Source organism: Oncorhynchus masou, chromosome 22 (assembly GCF_036934945.1).
Source record: "Oncorhynchus masou masou isolate Uvic2021 chromosome 22, UVic_Omas_1.1, whole genome shotgun sequence".
Lineage (NCBI taxonomy): Eukaryota > Metazoa > Chordata > Actinopteri > Salmoniformes > Salmonidae > Oncorhynchus > Oncorhynchus masou.
Genome location: NC_088233.1, coordinates 51,616,797 through 51,641,770, shown reverse-complemented (window position 1 = coordinate 51,641,770; position 24,974 = coordinate 51,616,797). Strand labels below are relative to the sequence as shown.

Below are 24,974 nucleotides of genomic sequence, written 5' to 3'. Positions count from 1 at the left end.
AAGCGCCATGTTCTACCAACTAAGCTACGGAGGACCAGTATTATCTGTTCAGTTATGTGGATAAGATCCGGCTTAAATGACATGATCAATTTCCTTTCATTGAAAATCTTGACCATTGGGTAAAAAAAACCAGACAAATTGTACCCAATATGAGACATGTTGGTGTGTGACCTGGCAGGCATATATATATATCATATATATATATATTACACACCACTAATTATGTGCATCAATGGCATTCATTATAGTACATTATGCATAGCACACGGAATTATAAATGTATTAAGAAGGTATTACCATCATACAGTACCAGTCAAACGTTTGGACACCTACTTAAAGGTTTTTATTCATTTTTTACTATTTTCTACATTGTAGAATAATAGTGAAGACATCAAAACTATGAAATACATGATTCCATATGTGTTAACCAAAAAGTGTTAAACAAACCAATATATTTGAGATTCTTCAAGTAGCCACCCTTTGCCTTGATGACAGCTTTGCATACTCTCTTTCCCTCCAGCTTTGAAACTCAAAGAAACGGCCTGGTGTTCATTTACGACATGGCGGGCTCCAACTACACCAACTTTGAGCTGGACCTGAGCAAGAAGATCCTCAACTTACTCAAGGTTAGAAAGTACTGAGCCAGCATATTGTAGTAGTGTATCAATATCTGTTCACCAGGGTAATATGTTGACAGAAAATGTATGTTTATGAAAAAGTGGCCTGGATTGCAAAACCGTTCCAAAATTGCAGCTCTGCTCTCCACCAGGGGGCGTTCCCTGCCAGGCTGAAGAAAGTGTTGATAGTGGGTGCCCCTGTCTGGTTCCGCGTGCCCTACAACCTGCTGAGCCTGCTGCTTAAGGAGAAACTCAGGGAGAGGGTGAGTGCAGTGGTATGATTCTGCCCATAGTGAGAATAATATCTTCAGAAAAGAGCACCAAGTCCAACTTTAACTATCAAGAATGTGTGACAGTGACTGATGTTCCAAACCTACTTCCTAAGTACATGCGGCCAATGCAGGAATCACACAACCCTGGTGTTGCTAGCGCCATGCAAGCTGTGCCATCAGTTTCCATTTAAAACAGTGGTTTTTCAGATGCAGCATGATGGAGATATGTTCTGGCATGGTGCACTATCATAGGCTTAGCCTCACAGTGTAGAGCGACGCATGGCCCCTGTGTCTCAAGACATTACACCAGTAACCCCTTTCAGTCCCTGCCGTAGTTTAGGAACATCTCCTAGTAAGGAGCAGATAAACACTCCTGGGACCTGGGGATGATCGTTAAGATCCCTTCCAGTGTATAAAACCTGACGCTGTCCACCCCTGCATGTCATTGGTACACAAGGCACTTCCTCAGCTGTCATGATTGATGGATGCAAGGTGTCTCCACTGTGACCTCTACACAGGAAGTCACTCCCCTCAGGGAATGCCAATGTTTGGGATCAGGAATCACCACTGCAGCGTCCAAAATGGCACCCTACGCCCTATATAGGGCACTACTTTTGATCAGAGCCTATGGACCCTAGTCAAAAGTAGTGCCCTCTATTTGGAAGACAGTGCCATTTCACTAAATGGTATGACATATCTTTTGCGTGCCTCTTATAGATACAGTACATGCTGTATGGTGTACATCTCTTAAAGCAGATTAGTTAAAGGCAGAAGAGTGATTTGATTTGCCTCAACAGAACTAGAAAGACAACTTGAGTTAGTCATTGATCTCGTTTTAACTTTAACCTGCATCTTTTGATGAACTGGAGGAGGTCATGAGATTGGGTGCTTGGTGTTATCACCACAATCACGTTTTTCATTGACATTTGTAGAATGGCTTTAATATGCAACATCAGAACTGGAATTAATTTATTGAACGGGTCATGGGAGCATAAATTAAAAGCACACACTCAGGACTGAGTTTCCCAAACTCAGTCCTGCCCCCCCCGGCTGATAACACTGCTGATTCAAATAATCGGCTCATCACGCTTTGATTATTTGAATCGGCTGTGTAGTGCTAGGGAAGGAAACAAAATGTGCACCCAGGGGAGGCCCCAGAAATTAGTTTTTGAAACTCTGGTTTTATTTATCGACTTACTCTTTTTTTTTTTTTTAATCGAGTCACATTTTCAATCTGATGTCTTGTCCCATGATGCATTGAATGGGAATGAAATCAACCTAATCCTCTATTGTACAGAATCCATTGAGAACATCCTGAAGGCTGACACCTACAGCTTACGAATCAGGATGTCCTGAAAAGGATTCCAGACTTCTATTGACATGTGGTGAAACGGAGCAAGGAAGTTATTTGACTGTGGTAGGTGAAGCCCTCACTCTTTCCTACATCCTTCCCAGGTCCAGATGGTCAGAATGTCTGACCTCAGCCAGCACCTCCCACGGGACTGTCTCCCTGAGCACCTGGGGGGGCTGCTGCCCCTGGATGCCCACGGCTGGAACCAGCAGCTTCTGGCTGGGCAGAACGGCCGTGTGGACCCCGTGGATGAGCTGGTTGGCATCCCCCTGGAGGACTCGTCGGTCCACAACCCTGGGCCTGAGGCCATGCGTCTGCCTGAGTTCATGGCCCACCTGGGCAGGCTCCAGCGCTCAGGCATCCACCTGGAGTATGAGGAAATCCGCAAGGAGCAACCACCTGGGACATTCCATTGTGCCCTGTGAGTAGATGGATAGAAGCACTTATAAAGGTTTAGCTTTGGGTCAGTCTACATTTCCAGGCTTTTGAGCTGGACGGGGAGAAGCCTCGAGTTCCGGGCCAATATTCACAAAGCGTCTGACTAGGAGCTGATCTAGGATAAATCTCTCCTGTCTGTGTAATTGTATTCTTTATGATCTGAGGCAAAACTGATCAAATACCAGCACTCCTGCTCTGATTATTTGAGGCCCCTGAACCCTCACTGGGTTACAAATGAGAGGAGACTGTAGGTTTATCAATTAAACTTCCAAGGAAATAAGTAAAGTGTCAAACTGGGTGGCAAAACTTTGCACCAGTAGGAACTTGATGTATTGTTTTATGATATTCATAAATCACCATCACAATTTGTCTGTCAATCTCTCCAGTACTGCATACAACCAGGAGAGGAATCGCTATGGGGATGTCCTGTGTCTTGACCAAACAAGAGTTCACCTGAAAACCAGAAGAAACGAGGTGTGTACTTCTCAAAAGTTAAATGACGTTAAATGTAGTTAAAGTTTACAGAATCATAATACGAGATATCCGTAACACTTTCTAGGAACCACCTGTGCATACAGTGCCTTCACCAAGTATTCATCATACCCCTTGACTTATTCCACATTTTGTTACAGCCTGAATTCAAAATGTATTAAATAAACAAATTGTCCATCTACACACAATACCCCATAATGACGAAGTGAAAATATATTTTTTGAAATGTTTGCACATTTATTGAAAATTAAATACAGATATCTCATTTACATACAGTGGGGCAAAAAAGTATTTAGTCAGCCACCAATTGTGCAAGTTCTCCTACTTAAAAAGATGAGAGACCTGTAATTTTCATCATAGGTACACTTCCAACTATGACAGACAAAATGAGAAAAAAAATCCAGGCTCGGAAGACTGACTCTGCAATAGGTAGGAAGCTTGGTTTGAAGAAATCAACTGTGGGAGCAATTATTAGGAACTGGAAGACATACAAGACCACTGATAATCTCCCTCAATCTGGGGCTCCACACAAGATCTCACCCCGTGGGGTCAAAATGATCGCAAAAATCCCAGAACCATACGGGACCTAGTGAATGACCTGCAGAGAGCTGGGACCAAAGTAACAAAGCCTACCATCAGTAACACACTACGCCGCCAGGGACTCAAATCCTGCAGTGCCAGACGTGTGCCCCTGCTTTAGCCAGTACATGTCCAGGCTCGTCTGAAGTTTGCTAGAGAGCATTTGGATGATCCAGAAGAAGATTGGGAGAATGTCATATGGTCAGATGAAACCAAAATATAACTTTTTGGTAAACTCAACTCGTCCTGTTTGGAGGACAAAGAATGCTGTGTTGCATCCAAAGAACACCATACCTACTGTGAAGCATGGGGGTGGAAACATCATGCTTTGGGGCTGTTTTTCTGCAAAGGGACCAGGACGACTGATCCGTGTAAAGGAAAGAATGAATGGGGCCATGTATCGTGAGTTTTTGAGTGAAAACCTCCCATCTTTTTTTTAACCTTTTATTTAACTAGGCAAGTCAGTTAAGAACAAATTCTTATTTTCAATGACGGCCTAGGAACAGTGGGTTAACTGCCTGTTCAGGGGCAGAAAGACAGATTTGTACCTTGTCAGCTTGGGGATTTGAACTTGCAACCTTCCAGTTACTAGTCCAACGCTCTAACCACTACCCTGCCGCCCTTTCATCAGCAAGGGCATTGAAGATGAAACTTGTCTGGGTCTTTCAGCATGACAATGATCCCAAACACACCACCCGGGCAACGAAGGAGTGGCTTCGTAAGAAGCATTTCAAGGTCCTGGAGTGGCCTAGCCAGTCTCCAGATCTCAACCCCATAGAAAATCTTTGGAGGGAGTTGAAAGTCTGTGTTGCCCAGCAACAGCCCCAAAACATCACTGCTCTAGAAGAGATCTGCATGGAGGAATGGGCCAATATACCAGCAACAGTGTGTGAAACCCTTGTGAAGACTTACAGAAAACGTTTGACCTCTGTCATTGCCAACAAAGGGTATATAACATAAGTATTGAGAAACTTTTGTTATTGACCAAATACTTATTTTCCACCATAGTTTGCAAATAAATAAATTTAAAAAAATCCTACAATGTGATTTTCTCATTTTGTCTGTCATAGTTGAAGTGTACCCATGATGAAAATTACAGGCCTCATCTTTTTAAGTGGGAGAACTTGCGCAATTGGTGGCTGATTAAATACCTTTTTGCCCCACTAACTATTCACACCCCCACCAAGCCACTTTGGTGGCAATTACAGGTTTGAGTTGTCTTGGATATGTCCGTATCAGCTTTGAACATCTGGATCTGGGGATTTCTCCCATTCTTCCTTGCAGATTTTCTCAAGCTCTGTTAAGTTAGATGGGGAGGGAGCAGCAATCTTCAAGTCTTTCCACAGATTTTCAATGGGATTCAAGTTTGGGCTTTGGCTAGGCCACTCAAGGACTCACATTTTTGATCTGAAGCCATTCCAACATTGCTTTGGCTGTGTGCTTGGGGTTATTGTCCTGTTGGAATGTAAATCTTCTCTAGTCAAAGGTTGTTTGCGTTCTGAAGCAAGTTTTCATTGAGGATTTGCCTGTGTTTGGCTCCATTCATTGTTCCCTCTCCTTACCAGTCTCCCAGCATCCCCATAGCATGATGCTGCCACCACCATGCTTACAGTAGGGATGGTGATATACGGGTGAGCTGTGCCTGTTTTTCTCCAGACATAGCGCTTTGCATTCAGGCCAAAGAGTTCAGTTTGTCGCATTAGACCACAGAATCCTTTGCCTTATGCTTTGAGTCATTTGTGGGATTTTTGTCAAATCCAGGCGTGCTGTCATGTCCCTTTTCCATCGGAGTGGCTTCGGTCTGCCACTCTCCCATAAAGCCCAGATTGGTAAAGTACTGCAGAGCCTGTTCTCCTATTGCAGCCAAGGAACTGTAATTCTGTCAGTGGCCATTGAGTTCTTGGTCACCTCCCTGACCTAGGTTCTTCTTGCCCAGTTTGGTCAGACAGACAAAATCTGGCAATTTCCAAATGATGGAGACCACTGTGCTCTTGGATACTTTAAACACTCTGGAAATTGTTTTATGCCCTTGCCCGGATATATGTCCCATCACAATTCTATTTCGGAGATCTACGGACAGCTCCTTGGTCCGCATGGTATAGTTTCTGCTCTGAATATGCACTGTCAACTGTGGAGCCTTATACACTTGATTGTACAAAACATTAGGCGCAATGATCCCTTATTGTTAAATCCATTTCAATCTGTGTAGATGAAGGGAAGGAGACCGGTTAAAGAAGGATTTTTATGCCTTGAGACATGGATTGTGTATGTGTGCCATTCAGAGGGTGAATGGTTAAGACCAAAGATTTAAGTGCCTTTGAAAGGGGTATAGTAGTAGGTGTCAGGTGCACTGTTTTTATGTCAAACTCTGTAGCATTGCAGTTCTTTTCACACTCAACAGTTTCCTGTGTGTAACAAAGGTCCACCACCCAAAGGACATCCAGCCAACTTGACACAACTGTGGGATGCATTGGAGTCAACATGGGTCAGCATCCCTGTGGAACGCTTTCGACACCTTGTAGAGTCCATGCCCGATGTATTGAGGCTGTTCTGAGGGCACAAGGGGGTGCAACTCAATATTAGGAAGGGGTTCAGTGTATAAATGTCCAAACAATTGAATTTGCCACAGGTGGACTTCAATCATGTTGCGCTAGCTCAAGGATGATCAAAGGGAAATGGAGTGTCATAGCAAGGGGGTGTGACTACTTATGTAAATTTTAGATATTTCTGTATTTCATTTTCAAATGCAAAAATGTCTAAACATGTTTTCACTTTGTCATTATGGCGTATTGTGTGTAGGTGGGTGAGAAGAGAACACTTTTTTTTTTTTTTTTTTTTAAATCAATTTTGAATTCATGCTGCAACGCAACAAAATGTGGAATTAGTCAAAGGCTCGGAATACTTTCTGAAGGCATTGCCTTTCATCAAGCACAAAGTGCATTAGAAGACTTGCTGTAAGTATGTCTGTCATTGTAAACGCACCTATGCCTACTGTTTACATGTGGTTCCCAGAACTTGTTTCTATAATGGTATCTGAATTGCTACTGTACAGCTCTGATGTTACAAGACCCCTATTCTATCATTCGCTGTGACAAAGTCCTATTTTTTCCCACAGAGATCAGATTACATCAATGCCAGCTTCATGGACGGCTACAAACAGAAGAATGCGTACATCGGTACTCAAGGTACAAAGTCGTCAGTCTATGATACCTGCTATTTTCACCATCAGATACTTTTGCACGAATACATTTTTTTTCATGGGATATTTCTTCATTTGTAAGAGGTTCCTTTGGGTCTCAAACTATTGGTATTTTGGTAACCCTGAAGTTGGCAGGTAAAATGCAATGTGGTGGATGCGTTGTAAGACTTGTCAGAAGCATTTCTAGCCCCCTGATGATTGACAAAATAATTTTGAGTCAGTTGAAAATGTGATACATAAAGACTCATTTTAAATGCCCAGTGTAAAAAAAAAAAATATATATAAAATTCTCTCTATTGTTAGGGATGTTGAAATGAGTTATTTCCTCACTAGTCCTCTATCCTAGTTTCTTTACTTTTCAGACTCCCTAGCTTTACATTAACATTTTTGTAATTTAGCAGACGCTCTTATCCAGAGCGACTTAGTTAGCTAGGTGGGACAACCACATATCAGTCAAAGTAAATTTTTCCTCAAAGTAGGGGGGGGGGGATTCTGTTGCCACCATTGTGCTTGGATTGGGCTGAGCACAAGCTGCCCTCCAATAGGTGTGGAAGAGACCAGAGGTGGCAGAAGGGAGTGGTCAGGTTGGAGGTTGGGGTGTAGGGTTTGAGCATAGCTTGAAGGTAGGGAGGGGCAGTTCCTCTTGCAGCTCTGTAGGCAAGTACCATTGTTTTGTTGTGGTGCAAGCTTCAAATGGAAGCCAGTGGCGTGTGCGGAAGAGTGGGTGGCATGGGAGAACTTGGGAAGGTTAAACACCAGGCGGGCTGCAGTGTTCTGGATAAGCTGCAGGGGTTGAGTGGCTAGGTTTGGAGGACAAGGTAGTTTGATCAGAGACCTGGAAGGGGGTTGCACTGAGATGAGTAGGTGAACAGCCTCTAGTCAAGCGTATTGCTTGCCTTGTGAGTGGGAGAGGACTGGGAAAGAGTGAGGTCAAAAGGAGGGGAAAGAAGTAATCGAAGGCAGACGTCGGGAGGGAGGAAGCAGAATCTCCACTTAGGAGAAATGAGTAGCCCTGTGCCATAACCGCGATGTCCAGATGCTCTCGGACTATGAGAGAGAACATACTCAGATGAAAAGAGAGCAGTGGTGTTCCATGTCTCCGTCAGGGCCAAAAAGTCAAGGGACTGAAGGGCAGCATAGGCTGAGATGAACTCTGCGTTCTTGCTCGGCAGTTCCAAACGCTGCCATAAGCATATTTTTTGGGGGGTGATTACTTGCGAGCGGGACACAGTCAAGAAACAGTATAAATGTATGTCATTATCATTTCTACACAGTTTCCATTTGTTTTTTGTCCTTTTTAAAGTATATTGAGTTCAGGAATTGGCATAAGCAGCATGAGTCCATAGCCCCATCCTGCCCCGGTGTCACTGTATAGGCTGGTGTTGCAATGATGTGGGGAATGTTGTCCTGGCACATTTGGTCCCTTCGTGCCAATTGCGCAACGTTTCTACCCCCCTAAGAATTTAGGCTGTTCTGGAGGCAAAGGGGTTCCAACCTGGTACTAGATCGATGTATCTAATAAACTGGACTCAGTGTCAAACATACACAGGCCGTATGCACACCCCTGCTTTATGATGTCTTTATTAAAAGTAGTTAATTCTCTTCATTCTACCCTCTGCTGTCCATAGGACCACTGGAGAAAACCTATGGGGATTTCTGGAGGATGGTCTGGGAGCAAAACGTGCTAGTCATTGTCATGACAACAAGGTAGCTCATCTTGCATATTTGTTTTACCCAGTGGGCATGATGTAGAGAATTGTTGTTAAATGAGTCATTGACATTTGGAAATGACTGTTGTGAACCAGACCCAAATACTGTAGGTTACAATGGGGCACTTCCTAGAGGTTCAAGAAAGATCGTCAATACCCTCATGGAGATAATCGATCTGTGTATTGCAGAGCGGACGAGGGAGGTCGGAAGAAGTGTGGTCAGTACTGGCCTCTGGAGGAAGGCGGCCAGGAGGTGTATGGTCACATGGCTGTGGTCAACCAGAGGGTGGACAATCACTCCCACTACAACCAGACCACCCTGGAGCTGCACAACATGGAGGTACAGTAGCAAGCTACAGGTCTCAAGTGACCTCTGCTCCCTTTACCCAAGGAGAACGCATGCCTTCCCATTGATGAATTTGTTTTTGTTTTTCCAAGGACAAAAATCTGAGATTATCTAGCTATAGCATACACTACCATCTCTTCTTAGACTGTTGGCTAATATCAAAACTTCTATCGAGTTTGAACAATTGCAAAACATTGGTGGTTGTTCACCCATTTTTGAAGCTACATCTCGTGTGTGTGTTCCAGAATTGTGAGCAGAGGCAGGTGACCCACTTCCAGTACCTGAGCTGGCCCGACTACGGCGTCCCCACCTCGGCCGTGACGCTCATTGACTTTCTGGGGGCTGTCAAGAGGCAGCAGAGGCGGTCAGTAAAGACCATGGGGCCCCAGTGGAGGGGCCACCCCTTGGGACCCCCCATGGTGGTTCACTGCAGTGCTGGCATCGGCAGAACAGGTGAATTATTAATTCTCATTGACGACCACCACTCTTTTAGTCTATGCATGTCAGACTCATTCTAGTCCTTGAGTCCCAAATAAAGACTCATAAAACATATCATAAAGGTTCATACAGGCTTATATCGAACTTAATTATCTTCTTTCCTGTCAAAAATAAGCCCCGTGGTAAGATCGGTGTAAAGCACAGAATGGCATAGAATCTCTATGGACAGTCATAGGTGTCACCTCAATTTCTCTAATAGGGATTCTATTTCTAAGGCACCTGTTCACCTTGGCTATAATGTATGGAGGGCCATAGTGAACTAATGTTATTCCTGTATTTTCCCCACAACACATTTGTTGATAATGATGTCTCCCGCCTTCCCTCTCCTCTCCCCAGGTACCTTCTGTGCCCTGGACATCTGTCTGTCCCAGCTTCAGGATGTGGGGACGCTCAACGTGTGTCAGACGGTGCGGCGGATGAGAACGCAGAGGGCCTTCACCATCCAGACCCCAGACCAGTACTACTTCTGCCACAACGCCATCCTGGAGCACGCTCAGAGACAGGGCCTGCTCTCAGCCAATCAGTGATGCCTGGAGGTCGCCTCATAGTTCTCACGGCCAATCTGTGATGCCCTGGGTGTTGTCGTAGCCTATCAGTGACCCTTCTCGCAGCCAATCTGTGAATCCAGGGGACACTTTGTAGCCAATCAGCATGCCCACTTCTAGCAAATGCCATCACTTCCCTTTTTAAGAGGCCTTTAAGACCAACTCATTCCTCCTAACTCTGCCACTTCTGACAGAGCCACAGTTGTGATGAAAAATGTTAGATAGTAAGACATAACATACAAGACACAGCAACCTGGCAACAAATGTTGTCTTTTGTGTCTTCTGAGGAAGATTTTGAATCATTATGTGGCTGTTATCTGTGTCTATGCGAGCCTGTCGTTAGTGTTGTGACACATCATTCGCTTTGGTGTCTTGTGTGATCCAGATACTTAGCAGTAACCGATGACATGAACTTTGCGTTCATCTTCCTGTTTTAAGAACCTACCACATCTGTGGCCAGTTCAGTGGTCTTTGAGAAGGCCTTTTCTCTTCCTCTCTCCATCCTCTACCTGTGAGAGCAGAGAAGAATGGTATTGGAGAAGAAAGTAAGAATAGTTTGTTTTTTTCAATGGTCTTTTGCCTCTTGGTATTGTCGTTGTGACCTTAGCGATACAACTATACTTGGCATACAAGCATTGAACCCCTCCTGGGACATTGACTTGAATGGCTACATGTAGAAGTTGCCCCTGAGATGCATGTGGACTTCTCATCTTACCCTACCCCCAATCCAAGCCTCAACCATTGAGTTAAAATGCATAGATGACCTTAAGTTCAACTTTAAGTAATACTAAACACATTAATGTTTTTGTGAGCAGCTGATAAAGTTGGTCTCTCAATGCATTTCCTGCAGATCTAATAATTAAGAGCTGGCCTCCTGACAACACATGAACCATCTGCCTTCACTCTGTTATTGTAAGTCATTCACATTGGCTGTTCAAACGTTCCTCGTGAAAATCTTGTAGTGATCGTGACATTAAATGTTTGGTCGCCGCGGCTTTCACTCTGTAGTTGTTCCGTATGCTTCAGTTGTGTCATGTACGTCTATTGAGCCGCCTATGCTGCGATGGACCTGGTGTAGGACGGCCATAACCCTGCTTCCGCTTTAAGACACCAGTCCTAGACCTCACCTCAGTAAAGTGCAATAGACTTTTATACACAGCCATGTTGAAGCACTTTGTGCTTTTAGAGATTACAGTTCTTGTGTTGGTAAAGAGCATTTAAGGTGAAATCACAATTATAGGAGATTGTATACGTGTGATATACAGTGCCTTCAGAAAGTATTCACACTTATTTACTTATTCCACATTTTGTTACAGCCTGAATTAAATAGATTTTTTTTCTCAGCCATCTACACACAATACCTCATAATGACAAAGTGAAAACCATGTTTTTTTATTACATTTATTGAAAATTAAATACAGAAATCAGATTTACATAAGTATTCACACCCCTGAGTCAATACTTTGTAGAAGCATCTTTGGCGGTGATTACAGCTTTATGTTTTCTTGGGTAAGTTTAAGCGCTTTGCACACCTGGAATTTACAATCTTGGTAAGCAACTCCAGTGTAGATTTGGCCTTATGTTTTAGGTAATTGTCTTGCTGAAAGGTGAATTTGTCTACCAGTGTCTGTTGGAAAGCAGAGTGAACCAGGTTTTTCTATAGGATTTTTTTTTTTTGCTTATAGCTGTATTCTGTTTCTTTTTAGCCCCAAACTCCCTCGCCCTTGCCAATGACAAGCTTACCCATAACATGATGCAGCCACCACCATGCTTGAAAATATGAAGTGGTACTCATTGATGTTGGATTTGCCCCAAACACAAAGTTTTGTATTCAGGGAAAAAGTGAATTTCTTTGCCACATTACTTTAAGTGCCTTGTTGCAAACAAGGTGCATGTTTTGGAATTTGCGTATCCTGTACGGGCTTCCTTTTCACTCTGTCATTAGGTTAGTATTGGGAAAGGGGGATACCTAGTCAGTTGTACAACTGAAATGTGTCTTCATTGTGGAGTAACTACAATGTTCCATTCTCATATTACAACCATTAAATTCTAACTGTTTTAAAACCACCTTTGGCCTCATGGTCAAATCCCTGAGCATTTTCCTTCCTCTCCAGCAATTGAATTAGGAAGGACGCCTTTATCTTTAATGACTGGGTGTATTGATACACCGTCCAAAGCCTAATAACTTCACCATGCTCAGAAGGATATTCAGTGTCTGCTTTTTATATTTTGACACATCTACCAATCACTGCCCTTTGCAAAGCATTGAAAAATCTGCCTGGTCTTTGTGCTTGAAATTCACTACTCAATTGAAGGACCTTACAATGTATTATCTACGTGTGGGGTACAAAGATGGGGTACTCATTCAAAACTAATGTTAACCACTATTATTGAACACTGAATGATTCCATGCAACTTGTGATTTGTAGCACATTTTACTCCTGAACTTATTTAGGCCACAACAAAGGTGTTAAATACTTATTGACTCAAGACATTTCAGCGTTAAATGTTTCCACAACCAAAATTCCACTGACATTGGGGTGTAGATCAGTAACACATCTTAATTGAATCCATTTTTTTAGGCTGTAACAAAATGTGGAAAAGGTAAAGGGGTGTGAACTCTCTGAAGGCACTGTAGGTACAATATAACTTGATTACTGTTGATTGGACATTTGACTTTCAAAGTATTCAGACCCCTTTTTCCTCATTTTGTTAGCTTTTCTGAAATATATAAAAACAAAATTAAATCCTCAATCTACACACAATACCCCATTATGACAAAGCAAAAACAGGATTTTAGACCATTTTTACAAATGATTTTTTTAAATACCTTATTTACATAAGTATTCAGACCCTTTGCTATGAGTCTTGAAAATTAGCTCAGGTGCATCCTATTTCCATTGATTATCCTTGATGTTTCTACAACTGGGTTGGACATGATTTGGTAAGGTTCACTTGTATAAAGTCCCACAGTTGACAGTGCATGTCAGAGCAAAAATCAAGCAATGAGGTCAAAGGAATTGTCCGTAGAGCTCTAGACAGGATTGTGTCGAGGCACAGATCTAGAGAAAGGGTACCAAAACATTTCTGCAGCATTGAAGTTCTCCAAGAACACAGTGGCCTCATCATTCTTAAATTGAAGTTTGGAACCACGAAGACTCTTCCTAGAGCTGGCCGCCTAGCCAAACTGAGCAATCCAGGAAGAAGGGCCTTGGTCAGGGAGGTGACCAAGAACCTTATGGTCACTCTGACAGAGCTCCAGTGTTCTTCTGTGGAGATGGGAGAAGCTTCCATCTCTGCAGAACTCTACCAAGCAGGCCTTTACGGTAGTGGGCAGATGGAAGCCACTCCTCAGTAAAAGGAGACAAGGCAGGATCAAGGGAAAGATTAATGGAACAAAGTACAGAAGATCCTTGATGAAAACCTGCTCCAGAGCGTTTGGGGCCCCAGTCTGAGGTCCCAAACGCTCTGGAGCAGGGTAAGGTTTACCTTGCAACAGCACAAAGACCCCAAGACAAAGGAGTGGCTTGTGGACACTCAATGTCCTTGAGTGGCCCAGCAAGAGCCTGGACTTGACCCGATCGAACATCTCTGGAGAGACCTGGAAATAGCTGTGAAGCGACACTCCCCATCCAACCTGACAGAGCTTGAGAGGATCTGCAGAAAATAATGGGAGAAACTCCCCAAATACAGGTGTCATACCCAAGAAGACTCTGCTGTAATCGCTGCCAATGGCGCTTCAACAAAGTATTTAGTAAAGGTTCTGAATACTTAAGTAAATGTGATATTTCACTTTTGTATAAATTTGCAAAAATGGCTAAACCTGTTTTTGCTTTGTCACTGGTGTATTGTGTTTAGATTTGGGGGGGTGATTTAATGAAATTTTGAATAAGGCTGTAACGTAACAATGTGGAAAAAGTGAAGGGGTCTGAATAGTTTACCAATATAATCCATCTGAACCTGACATCTTGTCATGATTACACATAGAATATTACCGTTCCCATTGCTGTACAGTGCCTGTGCATCATTATATGGCATCTTATAGTTGGATGAAATAATGTGTTCTTTGCAACTGAATTCATATTGAATTTGCTTGAAGTGGGAGCCTCATTTAAATCCGCCATCCTCGTGCACTCTTAATTATTTTAGAATTATTACTTTCAATGACGGACACAAAGTGTGACCAATATTATTTTTCTATTGTATTCAACTTTTTCTTACAAGTATTCAGACTTTAAAAGTATCTACTTTTAAATTATATTCTCAGTTGTAACATTACTTGTTATTAGTATGATTGAGGACAACTGACTCAAACTATGCTGTATGAAAAGCCAACATTTGTCTACACATGTGCATTTTGAAATGGTTCTGTCTTATTATCCAATTTTTGTTTTGCCAAGTATTATGTTTTCCAATCAAAGGAGATTGGGATATGTCCAATAACCTTTCAAAGGACGACCAAAACAATGTATTCAGCATATTAAATGAAAAATGGTGATTCCCAATTGATTGTGTGCTTTTGTCATATTTGAATCTGGTTTGTCTAGACTAATCATAATTCTGAAAAAAATCTAAGTTTGAAGAAAATGATTAATTTGGCTGTAATTATTTTTCTGTGACTTGATTACATTTCTTAGCATCTATAAATGGCTCGTCTTGGCTCCAGGATTGTTGTGCAGCTTTCTGAGGTGGCCAAAAGCTCCATAAATTCCAGAAGGGGGAGCTAAGATCTTTTCAACTCCAACTTTAGTATTCCATCTTCCCTGTGATAACGGTTATCTGCGGTTTACCTTTTTAAAGGTTTGTGTCCAGTAGTAGTGGTTTGGACATCTGATAGGATGCCCTAATATCACCACAGGGAAGTTGTCGCCCCAAATGAGCCTTCATACTATCCTTACATCTTACTTCAATGTTCTTAGTATTGTTGGACAAATGTGAATACAATTGCATTTACTGCACAGACTCAACTCACAGGTTTTGTTTTTTGCTCCAACACAGCAGTAGCCTATGGCCAAGTGTCACTTCTCAGTCTACATGCATCTAAGATATCATAGAAGTTAAAAGTAGCAGAGGCTTTTCTTTTTTAAGTGTCATGCCTCATGTCTTGACTCCATGGTTATAATTTAGGCTTGCTTGAATCAAGATGCTCTTAATTTGGAGGAAACTTGGTGGAATCCAACTGAAAGTGAAGGTCGCCTAATCGAGAATAGATATTACATTATGTACCATTTTTTTTAATTCTATGGTATAAGATGCATTACAAAGAAATCTGCTCACATTAGTTGCTCCCAAAGGCTATTTAATAAAGATTGGTAACATTTCAACCATCAAGGTCTTCCTCTTTTGCTGTTTACTCTGTTGTCACCAGGTGAGTCTTCTGCCATAGCTTATACATCTGGATAGAATCTACTGACAAGAACATACCTACAATTTAAAAAAAATATATATATATATGAATCAAAGTTCATACCAAATCATTATTTGTTTAAAACTATTACATTTCTTAGACTAGACCAGCAAAAAAAAAGTAGGCCTATAGGTAACAGTTTGGCGGGTAATATTTAAACTCAAATGACGTAAGAAGAAGTGTACGCCAATGCAAGAGGAGGGGGGGGCGTTTCCAACTATTTTGTTACAAACACGAATCCGGAGTGAGAAGACCATTTTTCCTAGGTATGTAACAGCTGGTAAAGCAAACATAAATGTTTCTGCTTTCATATTTCGAACCATATGACGTTCATAAAGATTGGGAAGGTTAAGGGCATATAGGCTATGAATCTTGTTCTTGCAAATGTATTGGTGTTTACGCGATAATGCTAAAGGAACGGCCAAAATAAGGACATGGTTGCAAGCCAAATTTCCCCCTAGTATGCGTTTCTGCTGCTGAAAGAACACGAATTAACTGTAAATGGTGTTATATATAAATTGTTTACACTTCCAGAGAAGTAAAAAAAAAAATACTATGTAGTATCTTGCAGACCTCGATGTATAGGCTACAGTTAGTAAATGGATCGGCAGGGGGAGGGAGTTATTGTGGTGAATAGGACATTTTACTCCCGAGTATCAAAGTAAACACAGAATTTAATCAAGACGGTCAAACTAAGACATTTACAACTGCTTTTGACACGGAATTGCCTGTAACTTCAATTGTAATGACGCTTACAAAATGTTTCATAGTTCCTATTTGACTTTGGCATTGAATGTGGAGGGCAACTGACTTGCATGTTTCAAACGAAATCTAAATTGTTGTCTTGTATATCAGGTTTCAACCATTGTCCTCGTTGCGAGTGCCAAATCTACGCACAAACCTGCTGCAACCGAGGAAATAATATAATTTGCTATGTTTCCTGTATTACTTTCGAACGCAGCATTTCAATCGTTCCTGTTAATTTTCGGTAGAAAAAGTAAGAGGGGCATATCGAACCAGCTAGCATTTGGGATTTTGCAGGGCTAATGTGACGCTCCAGTTACAATCTGCTAGCTATATCGAGGGAGACCGAGACTTGTCTGCCATCAATCCTATAAAACTTGAAGAAATGTCCTTCCTCTGTCCTAGCTGGTTAGCTTTAATGCTGGCTACATGCTTAAAATGTTTCCGCTCGAGCAATAACCATATGGCTTTTTGTGTTTGACAACATTCTAGATCTGGTGCCTACGTCGGTCGAAATGGTTAGCTGTGTTATTTCCGAGCCTGAATAAGTCACATAGGCGAATCCAGTTGAGGCGCCTGTTTGGCTGTATTCAGCAGAAGCATGCCAAAACCCGATTCAGAACGAATTAAAATGTGCGTACTCGTCAATGTCTCGTAATCTGTACACTGGCACGGTTGTCATACAATCGCTGCTGTAACTCCTCGGGTGGAGGAGGGAGAAATCCCTGGCTGTGTTTCAGCTCCGCCTCCCGTGGGCGATGGTTTATTTTGGAAGTTCCACCACAGTTTCTAAACCCAGAGGCGCAATATCGCGAGACTTCTGGGAACGCTTGCGAAACAGGCCAGGGTTTGAGGAGTGAAATGTTATTGCAAAATTAATTTGATCGAAATCTAAAGGCACTACCTAGATTTGAGCCAATATATTAATGAATGTCAGGCCAATGTCTTGCTGAATATGTTATTACTCCGACCTCGTAGAAGTGCCAAACTGACACGTTTTCATTTGTCAAAAACAACTTTTGTCGGAGTGCCTTTGACAGCCTGCATATGCGCAGTAATGCGCGAGACAACTCGGTGGATAATCTGGTCCCCTCCAGCAGGTGACGTTGTTTCGCCCACAAATCAATGAGTTTTTGTATGGAGGTCAATGAGTGTTACATTTGGTCAACACTTCTTTCTTTTCCTACGTGAGGTTTATTTGATCGAATATAAGTTTTGTAATGCTTCAGTTGTTACGTGTGTACTGATAAGTAGTATAAATGACATGCCGCCAACTTAGAGAAAAATCACGTTATAGTAGTTGTCTCGAGATGACTATGCATATTCATTAAATGAGGTGGCGAAGGATATCATTGCACTACTTAACGTGCATCCAAATTCAGTTTAGAGATACACCCGCGTCATTGGCATAGGGTTTGCTGGATGCTTCTGACTTGGACTGAAGTAGGGGCCGGTACTCATGTTGAGTGCCAGGACGGTTGATATTTAGGTGCAGGATCGCCACAGTACTTTTGAGCTAATATTCTATACGAGCAACAGGAGTTTAAGCAGTAGAACATTTTAGGTGCCGGTCTGGGGCCGAAAAGCTCCCCCATGACAGAAAATGAAGTAAATTGAGGGTGAGGGGTGATTTTGGCAAGTTCATTTTCTTGCCTGCTGAAATCGTTGTTGTTGTCGTCGTCGTCCCCCCCTTCAAATTTCCTTAATTTTGTGGCTGGAGTCAAATACTTCCCGTGGCACACACTACTGGTTAACATGAGCTACCAAAATTATTCTGAAGTGTGCCAGGCCTTGCAGTCCCAAGATGGAAAGGGGTAAGAATTTCGTCTGGCAAGAAAATGGCCTTGCCGAAATCCCCTCCCTCATTTTTTTAAATTTTGTGGCTCGTCAAATACTTTCTCTAGCACAAACTTCACTTCGGGATAGGCAACCAAAATTAATTATTAATATATGTGTGTTATATTAAACATAGGATGGAGTCAAATGTAGGCAAGCAATAAACATTACAGAACAACTACTAGTCAAATAAGACATGGGAGAGATGATGAATTTTAGCAAATAGATGTATTTATAGAATACATTTGAAACATAACCAAACCTGAAAACTACAGACATTACTAGTGCCTCCCCCGTGATCAAACCAACATAAAAAAAAATTGAAATGCAGCCTAACGTGATCAGAAATGTTAACTAGCAAGCAAGTCGCAGCAATTAATATTTGTGTGTGTGCGCGTTCATGCGAAGGGGATGGAGAATTCTGGCAGGGGGAGCTTTTCGGCACAACACCGGTACTCCGCTCTAGTGAGCTCCTGCCAGTCAAGCACTGCCTCTGACTGGTCTTGGAACAGTAACAATGGGCACTCTCTCCCCGCTTGGCTCTATGGGATATGTAGTGATTTCTGCCAACACAGCCAGATATGTACACAGTCTTGTACCCTTAACCTTATTTAAACTGACTATCATATTTGTTGATTAAATCGGACATAATTAGTATAATGTGTAATGCTAGAATTAAGTTAATTGACAGAACTCTACAAATCGCCAATGGCCAAATTACTTCCCCCGACATGAAGGGTCCGCAGAGATCCTCCTCACACCTCTGAAAGAGGCTATACAGACATGCCTGGTGACCAAATTGATGATGTTTTCCGTGCAGCGAGAGTTGAGTGGAGACTAACGCGTTCAGTCAGTCGTCCTGATGAGGAATACATTTTGATATTGATACCATCTGGATCACAATATTAAGTTTTAAATTCTCACTGAAGTTTCTAGCCACAATATCCAATTTGGCTAGAAACTTCAGTGAGAATTTGAAACATAATATTGTACATCCCCATTGAGCAGTGAAGACTATCACGTGATCCAGATGGTATCAATATTAAAGTTATTTCTCATGTGGGCTGCTATCCTAATACAAAATAAAATCAAGTGGGATGGAACAAATTGGAGATTGTGACCACCAATGTTCCCTTTAAATTTTGGGGGCCCTGAGCAAATTGTTGGTGTTGTGAGCAGAAACTTGAACATTGTGAGAATTTTGTGCAACTTCCGGTGTGCGTTTTATAGTTAGGGGCAGCAGTTACAATTTTAGACTGTAGCCAATATGCTATTGTGGCTATTTGAGCATAATGTAGGCCTACCAACAAAACATTTTTTACATGGAAATAGCTCTTGATTTCTATGAAATAGCCTATGTGGTGTTCAATGCAGGCCTACATTACATGCTACTTTTAAAAATGTTTTTATATTATATGAAGGGCTTGCCATGAATTCATACATTTTGACTTGGTCTGTAATGCCATGGGCCAAATAGGTAACTGTAAATTGTATTGTTGTGTGATGCAAGAAACCACTAACAATATACAATTTATTATTATTACCATACAGACAATGTAGGCTACCCCTCTGTTTGTTGGCTTATTTGAATTGTCAAGCCTGTCTCCAAATGCAAGACTCACCCTTTTTTATTGAACCATTATTTAACTAGGCTAGTCAGTTAAGAACACATTCTTATTTACAATGACGGCCTAGGAACAGTGGGTTAACTGTTCAGGGGCAGAACGAAGACGTTTACCTTGTCAGCTCCGGGATTCGATCTACCTGCTGCCCCTTTTAATTAAGACAAGCTTTTTATCTGACTGGCTTTTCAAAGACAACTTGAAATGTAGCCTACACGTTTTGTACTCTTGTAGGAAGCAATAACTTCCCATTGCTGACCTATACTTGTCTATAACTGGGCAAATTGCTCGCTAACTAGCAAAGAATACGAACAAATGCGTGCACACTCGCGGCTCTGAACTGTTCTAAAAAAGTGCATTCACTCGCGGGCGATTGAAAGACCGCTCAATGGATAACCCTGCTAATAACAATTGTATTGGCTCTGCTACAACAAAATCAGACTCAATCTTGCAAAGTTAGATTTGTTTTCTTTAATTGAAAAGGGGATTATATAATGTTGATTTGATCACAGAAAAAACGTTGATCTATATAGTGAAAACTAATGGGGTGAACTCAGTGAAGTTTAATCTCTTGTCTCTGCTCAGCATTTCTTCTTCGTGGCAGTCCCGGTGGTGGTGCGCAGTTAAGGGAATCAATGATCAATACTGCAAATTATTTATCCCTTGTTCATCTACATAACATCACTGACTTTTACAAGTTTTAACTAGCGCCATGCAGTTGCCAGCTAGCCAGCATAATCTACGTTAGCTGGGAAGGGTTTATTGGAACAACTGACTGAACCGAATACATTCTACTCTCAGCTACGCGACATAAGTGACCCATTTCGGCATCCTGCGTGAACGTAAAGCCTCTCCCCAACAAAGACTGCACCTTCTTCAAATGCAATTTTCTTGTCAGCTTGTTTATAATTGACAAATTACCTACATTTAAGAAAAGTACAACATGTAAAGATTACTTTTCAACATTGCCTGCTCCCAAGCGTTCGCACTACTTAGAAAAATGTAATATTGTAGGGCTTCCCAGATGCCCATTTTCATGACAGTGCCAACGTTGGCCACTGGAGTGGTAACGTTAGCTACCAACCAGAAGATAGAATAGCCAATAACACTATAAAGTACATTTACATTACATTTACATTTAAGTCATTTAGCAGACTCTTATCCAGAGCGACTTACAAATTGGTGAATTCACCTTCTGACATCCAGTGGAACAGCCACTTTACAATAGTGCATCTAAATCATTTATGGGGGGGGGGGGGTGAGAAGGATTACTTATCCTATCCTAGGTATTCCTTGAAGAGGTGGGGTTTCAGGTGTCTCCGGAAGGTGGTGATTGACTCTGCTGCCCTGGCGTCGTGAGGGAGTTTGTTCCACCATTGGGTACAGTTGAAGTCGGAAGTTTACATGCACCTAAACCAAATACATTTAAACTTAAGTTTTTCACAATTCCTGACATTTTAATCCAAGCAAAAATTCCCTGTTTTAGGTCAATTTGGATCACCACGTTATTTCAAGAATGTGTCAGAATAATAGTAGTGATTTATTTAAGCTTTTATTTCTTTAATCACATTCCCAGTGTGTCAGAAGTTTACTTACACTCAATTAGTATTTGGAAGCATTGCCTTTAAATTGTTTAACTTGGGTCAAACGTTTTATGTAGCCTTCCACAAGTTTCCCACAATAAGTTGGGTGAATTCTGGCCCATTCCTCCTGACAGAGCTGGTGTAACTGAGTTAGGTTTGTAGGGATCCATGCTCGCAAATGCTTTTTTCAGTTCTGCCCACAAATATTGTATGGGATTGAGGTCATGGCTTTGTGATGGCCACTCCAATACCTTGACTTTGTCACAAAAGCCATTTTGTCACAACTTTGGAAGTATGCTTGGGGTCATTGTCCATTTGGAAGACCCATTTGCGACCAAGCTTTAACTTCCTGACAGATGTCTTGAGATGTTGCTTCAGTATATCCACATAAGTTTCCTGCCTCCTGATGCCATCTATTTTGTGAAGTGCACCAGTCCCTCCTGCATCAAAGCACCCCCACAACATGATGCTGCCACCCCCGTGCTTCACGGTTGGGATACTGTGTTTTGGCTTGCGAGCCTCCCCCTTTTTCCTCCAAACATAACGATGGTCATTATGGCCAAACAGTTCTATTTATGTTTCATCAGACCAGAGGACATTTCTCCCAAAACTACTATCTTTGTCCCCATGTGCAATTGCAAACCATAGTCTGGCTTTTTTATGGCGGTTTTAGAGCAGTGGCTTCTTACTTGCTGAGCGGCCATTCAGGTTATGTTGATATAGGACTCATTTTACTGTGGATATTAGAGGTCGACCGATCTAATCGGACTGGCCGATTTCAAGTTTTCATAACAATCGGTAATTGACATTTTTGGACACCGATTATGGCCGATTACATTGCACTGTTATGCGAGTGCAGCAAGGAGCCACGGTAAGGTGCTAGCTAGCATTAAACTTACCTTATAAAAAAACAATCAATCTTAACATAATCACTCGTTAACTACACATGGTTGATATTACTAGTTTATCTAGCTTGTCCTGTGTTGCATATAATTGATGCGGTGCCTGTTAATTTATCATTGAATCACAGCCTACTTCGCCAAACGGGTGGTTTAACAAGCGCTTTCGTGAAAAAAAGCACTGTCGTTTCACCAATGTGTACTTAACCATAAACAACAATGCCTTTCTTAAAATCAATACACAAGTATATCTTTTTAAACCTGCATATTTAGTTAATATTGCCTGCTAACATGAATTTCTTTTAACTAGGGAAATTGTGTCACTTCTCTTGCGTTCTGTGCAAGCAGAGTCACGGTATATGCAGCCGTTTACATAATTATGACATAACATTGATGGTTGTGCAATGTAACAGCAATATTTAGACTTAGGGATGCCACCCTTTAGATATAATATGGAACGGTTCTGTATTTCACTGAAAGAATAAACATTTTGTTTGACCATATTTATAACCTAAGGCTCGTATTTTGGTGTTATTATAATATAATTAGGTCTATGATTTGAGCATTCTGAGCGGTGGTAGGCAGCAGCAGGCTCGTAAGCATTCATTCAAACAGCACTTTCCTGCATTTGCCAGCAGCTCTTTGCTGTGCTTCAAGCATTGTGCTGTTTATGACTTCAAGCCTATCAACTCCCGAGATTAGGCTGGCAATACTAAAGTACCTATTAGGACATCCAATAGTCAAAGGTATATGAAATACAAATGGTGTAGAGACAAATAGTCCTATAATAACTACAACCTAAAACTTCTTACCTGGGAATATTGAAGACTCATGTTAAAAGGAACCACCAGCTTTCATATGTTCTGAGCAAGGAACTTAAACGTTCGCTATTTTACATGGCACATATTGCACTTTTACTTTCTTCTCCAACACTTTGTTTTTGCATTATTTAAACCAAATTAAACATGTTAAATTATTTATTTGAGACTAAATTGATTATTGATGTATTATACACTGCTCAAAAAAAACAAAGGGAACACTAAAATAACACATCCTAGATCTGAATGAATGAAATATTCTTATTAAATACTTTTTTCTTTACATAGTTGAATGTGCTGACAACAAAATCACACAGAAATTATCAATGGAAATCAAATTTATCAACCTATGGAGGTCTGGATTTGGAGTCACTCAAAATTAAAGTGGAAAACCACACTACAGGTTGATCCAACTTTGATGTAATGTCCTTAAAACAAGTCAAAATTAGGCTCAGTAGTGTGTGTGGCCTCCATGTGCCTGTATGACCTCCCTACAATGCCTGGGCATGCTCCTGATGAGGACAGTCTGGACAGTCTGTGGTGGATGGAGCGAGACATGATGTCCCAGATGTGCTCAATTGGATTCAGGTCTGGGGAACGGGCGGGCCAGTCCATAGCATCAATGCCTTCCTCTTGCAGGAACTGCTGACACACTCCAGCCACATGAGGTCTAGCATTGTCTTGCATTAGGAGGAACCCAGGGCCAACCGCACCAGTATATGGTCTCACAAGGGGTCTGAGGATCTCATCTCGGTACCTAATGGTAGTCAGGCTACCTCTGGCAAGCACATGGAGGGCTGTGCGACCCCCCCCAAATAAATGCCACCCCACTCCATGACTGACCCACCGCCAAGCCGGTCATGCTGGAGGATGTTGCAGGCAGCAGAACGTTCTCCACGGCGTCTCCAGACTCTGTCACGTCTGTCACATGTGCTCAGTGTGAACCTGCTTTCATCTGTGAAGAGCACCGGGCGCCAGTGGTGAATTTGCCAATCTTGGTGTTCTCTGGCAAATGCCAAACGTCCTGCACGGTGTTGGGCTGTAAGCACAACCCCCACCTGTGGACATCAGGCCCTTATACCACCCTCATGGAGTCTGTTTCTGACCGTTTGAACAGACACATGCACATTTGTGGCCTGCTGGAGGTTGTTTTGCAGGGCTCTGGCAGTGCTCCTCCTGCTCCTCCTTGCACAAAGGCGGAGGTAGCGGTCCTGCTGCTGGGTTGTTGCCCTCCAACGGCCTCCTCCACATCTCCTGATGTACTGGCCTGTCTCCTGGTAGCGCCTCCATGCTCTGGACACTACGCTGACAGACACAGCAAACCTTCTTGCCACAGCTCGCATTGATGTACCATCCTGGATGAGCTGCACTACCTGAGCCACTTGTGTGGGTAGTAGACTCCGTCCAAAACATCAGCCAGGAAGCATAGGAACTGAGAAGTGGTCTGTGGTCACCACCTGCAGAACCACTCCTTTATTGGGGGTGTCTTGCTAATTGCCTATAATTTCCACCTGTTGTCTATTCCATTTGCACAACAGCATGTGAAATTTGTCAATCAGTGTTGCTTCCTAAGTGGACAGTTTGATTTCACAGAAGTGTGATTGACTTGGAGTTACAGTGTGTTGTCTAAGTGTTCCCTTTATTTTTTTGAGCAGTGTATTAAGATAAAATAAGTGTCCATTCAGTTGTTGTAATTGTCATTATTTCAAAATTGTATATATTTATACATATTTTTAATTGGTGTCAGCTTTTTTTGGTCCTCCATTAATCGTTATCTGCGTTGAAAAATCATGATCGGTCGACCTCTAGTATGGTCATATAACTTTGACTATTGGATGTTCTAATAGGTACTTTAGTATTGCCAGCCTAATCTCGGGAGTTGATAGGCTTGAAGTCATAAACAGCACAGATACTTTTGTATCTGTTTCCTCCAGCATCTTCACAAGGTCCTGTGCTGTTGTTCTGGGATTGATTTGCACTTTTCACACCAAAGTGCGTTCATCTCTAGGAGACAGAACG

At 42.0% G+C, this 24,974-nt stretch overlaps 2 protein-coding genes across 3 annotated transcripts in view; both read left to right on the top strand.

Moving 5' to 3' along the window:
• ptpn9a (protein tyrosine phosphatase non-receptor type 9a) overlaps nucleotides 1-14,551 on the top strand; it is a 44,102-nt gene extending 29,551 nt beyond the window's left edge. For both annotated transcript variants that reach the window (XM_064930551.1, XM_064930552.1), the window contains exons 5-13: nucleotides 521-626; nucleotides 770-880; nucleotides 2,345-2,661; nucleotides 3,065-3,152; nucleotides 6,865-6,934; nucleotides 8,577-8,655; nucleotides 8,847-8,997; nucleotides 9,249-9,456; nucleotides 9,838-14,551. In XM_064930551.1, coding sequence (XP_064786623.1) covers nucleotides 521-626; nucleotides 770-880; nucleotides 2,345-2,661; nucleotides 3,065-3,152; nucleotides 6,865-6,934; nucleotides 8,577-8,655; nucleotides 8,847-8,997; nucleotides 9,249-9,456; nucleotides 9,838-10,028 — 1,321 coding nt within the window. In that variant the 3' untranslated portion in view covers nucleotides 10,029-14,551. The remainder of the gene's footprint in view (nucleotides 1-520; nucleotides 627-769; nucleotides 881-2,344; nucleotides 2,662-3,064; nucleotides 3,153-6,864; nucleotides 6,935-8,576; nucleotides 8,656-8,846; nucleotides 8,998-9,248; nucleotides 9,457-9,837) is intronic.
• A 1,132-nt stretch (nucleotides 14,552-15,683) lies between these two features.
• Nucleotides 15,684-24,974, top strand: part of sin3aa (SIN3 transcription regulator family member Aa) — a 42,114-nt gene continuing 32,823 nt past the window's right edge. Inside the window, exon 1 of the mRNA XM_064930549.1 lies at nucleotides 15,684-15,719. The gene's annotated coding sequence lies outside the window, so the exon portion shown is untranslated. The remainder of the gene's footprint in view (nucleotides 15,720-24,974) is intronic.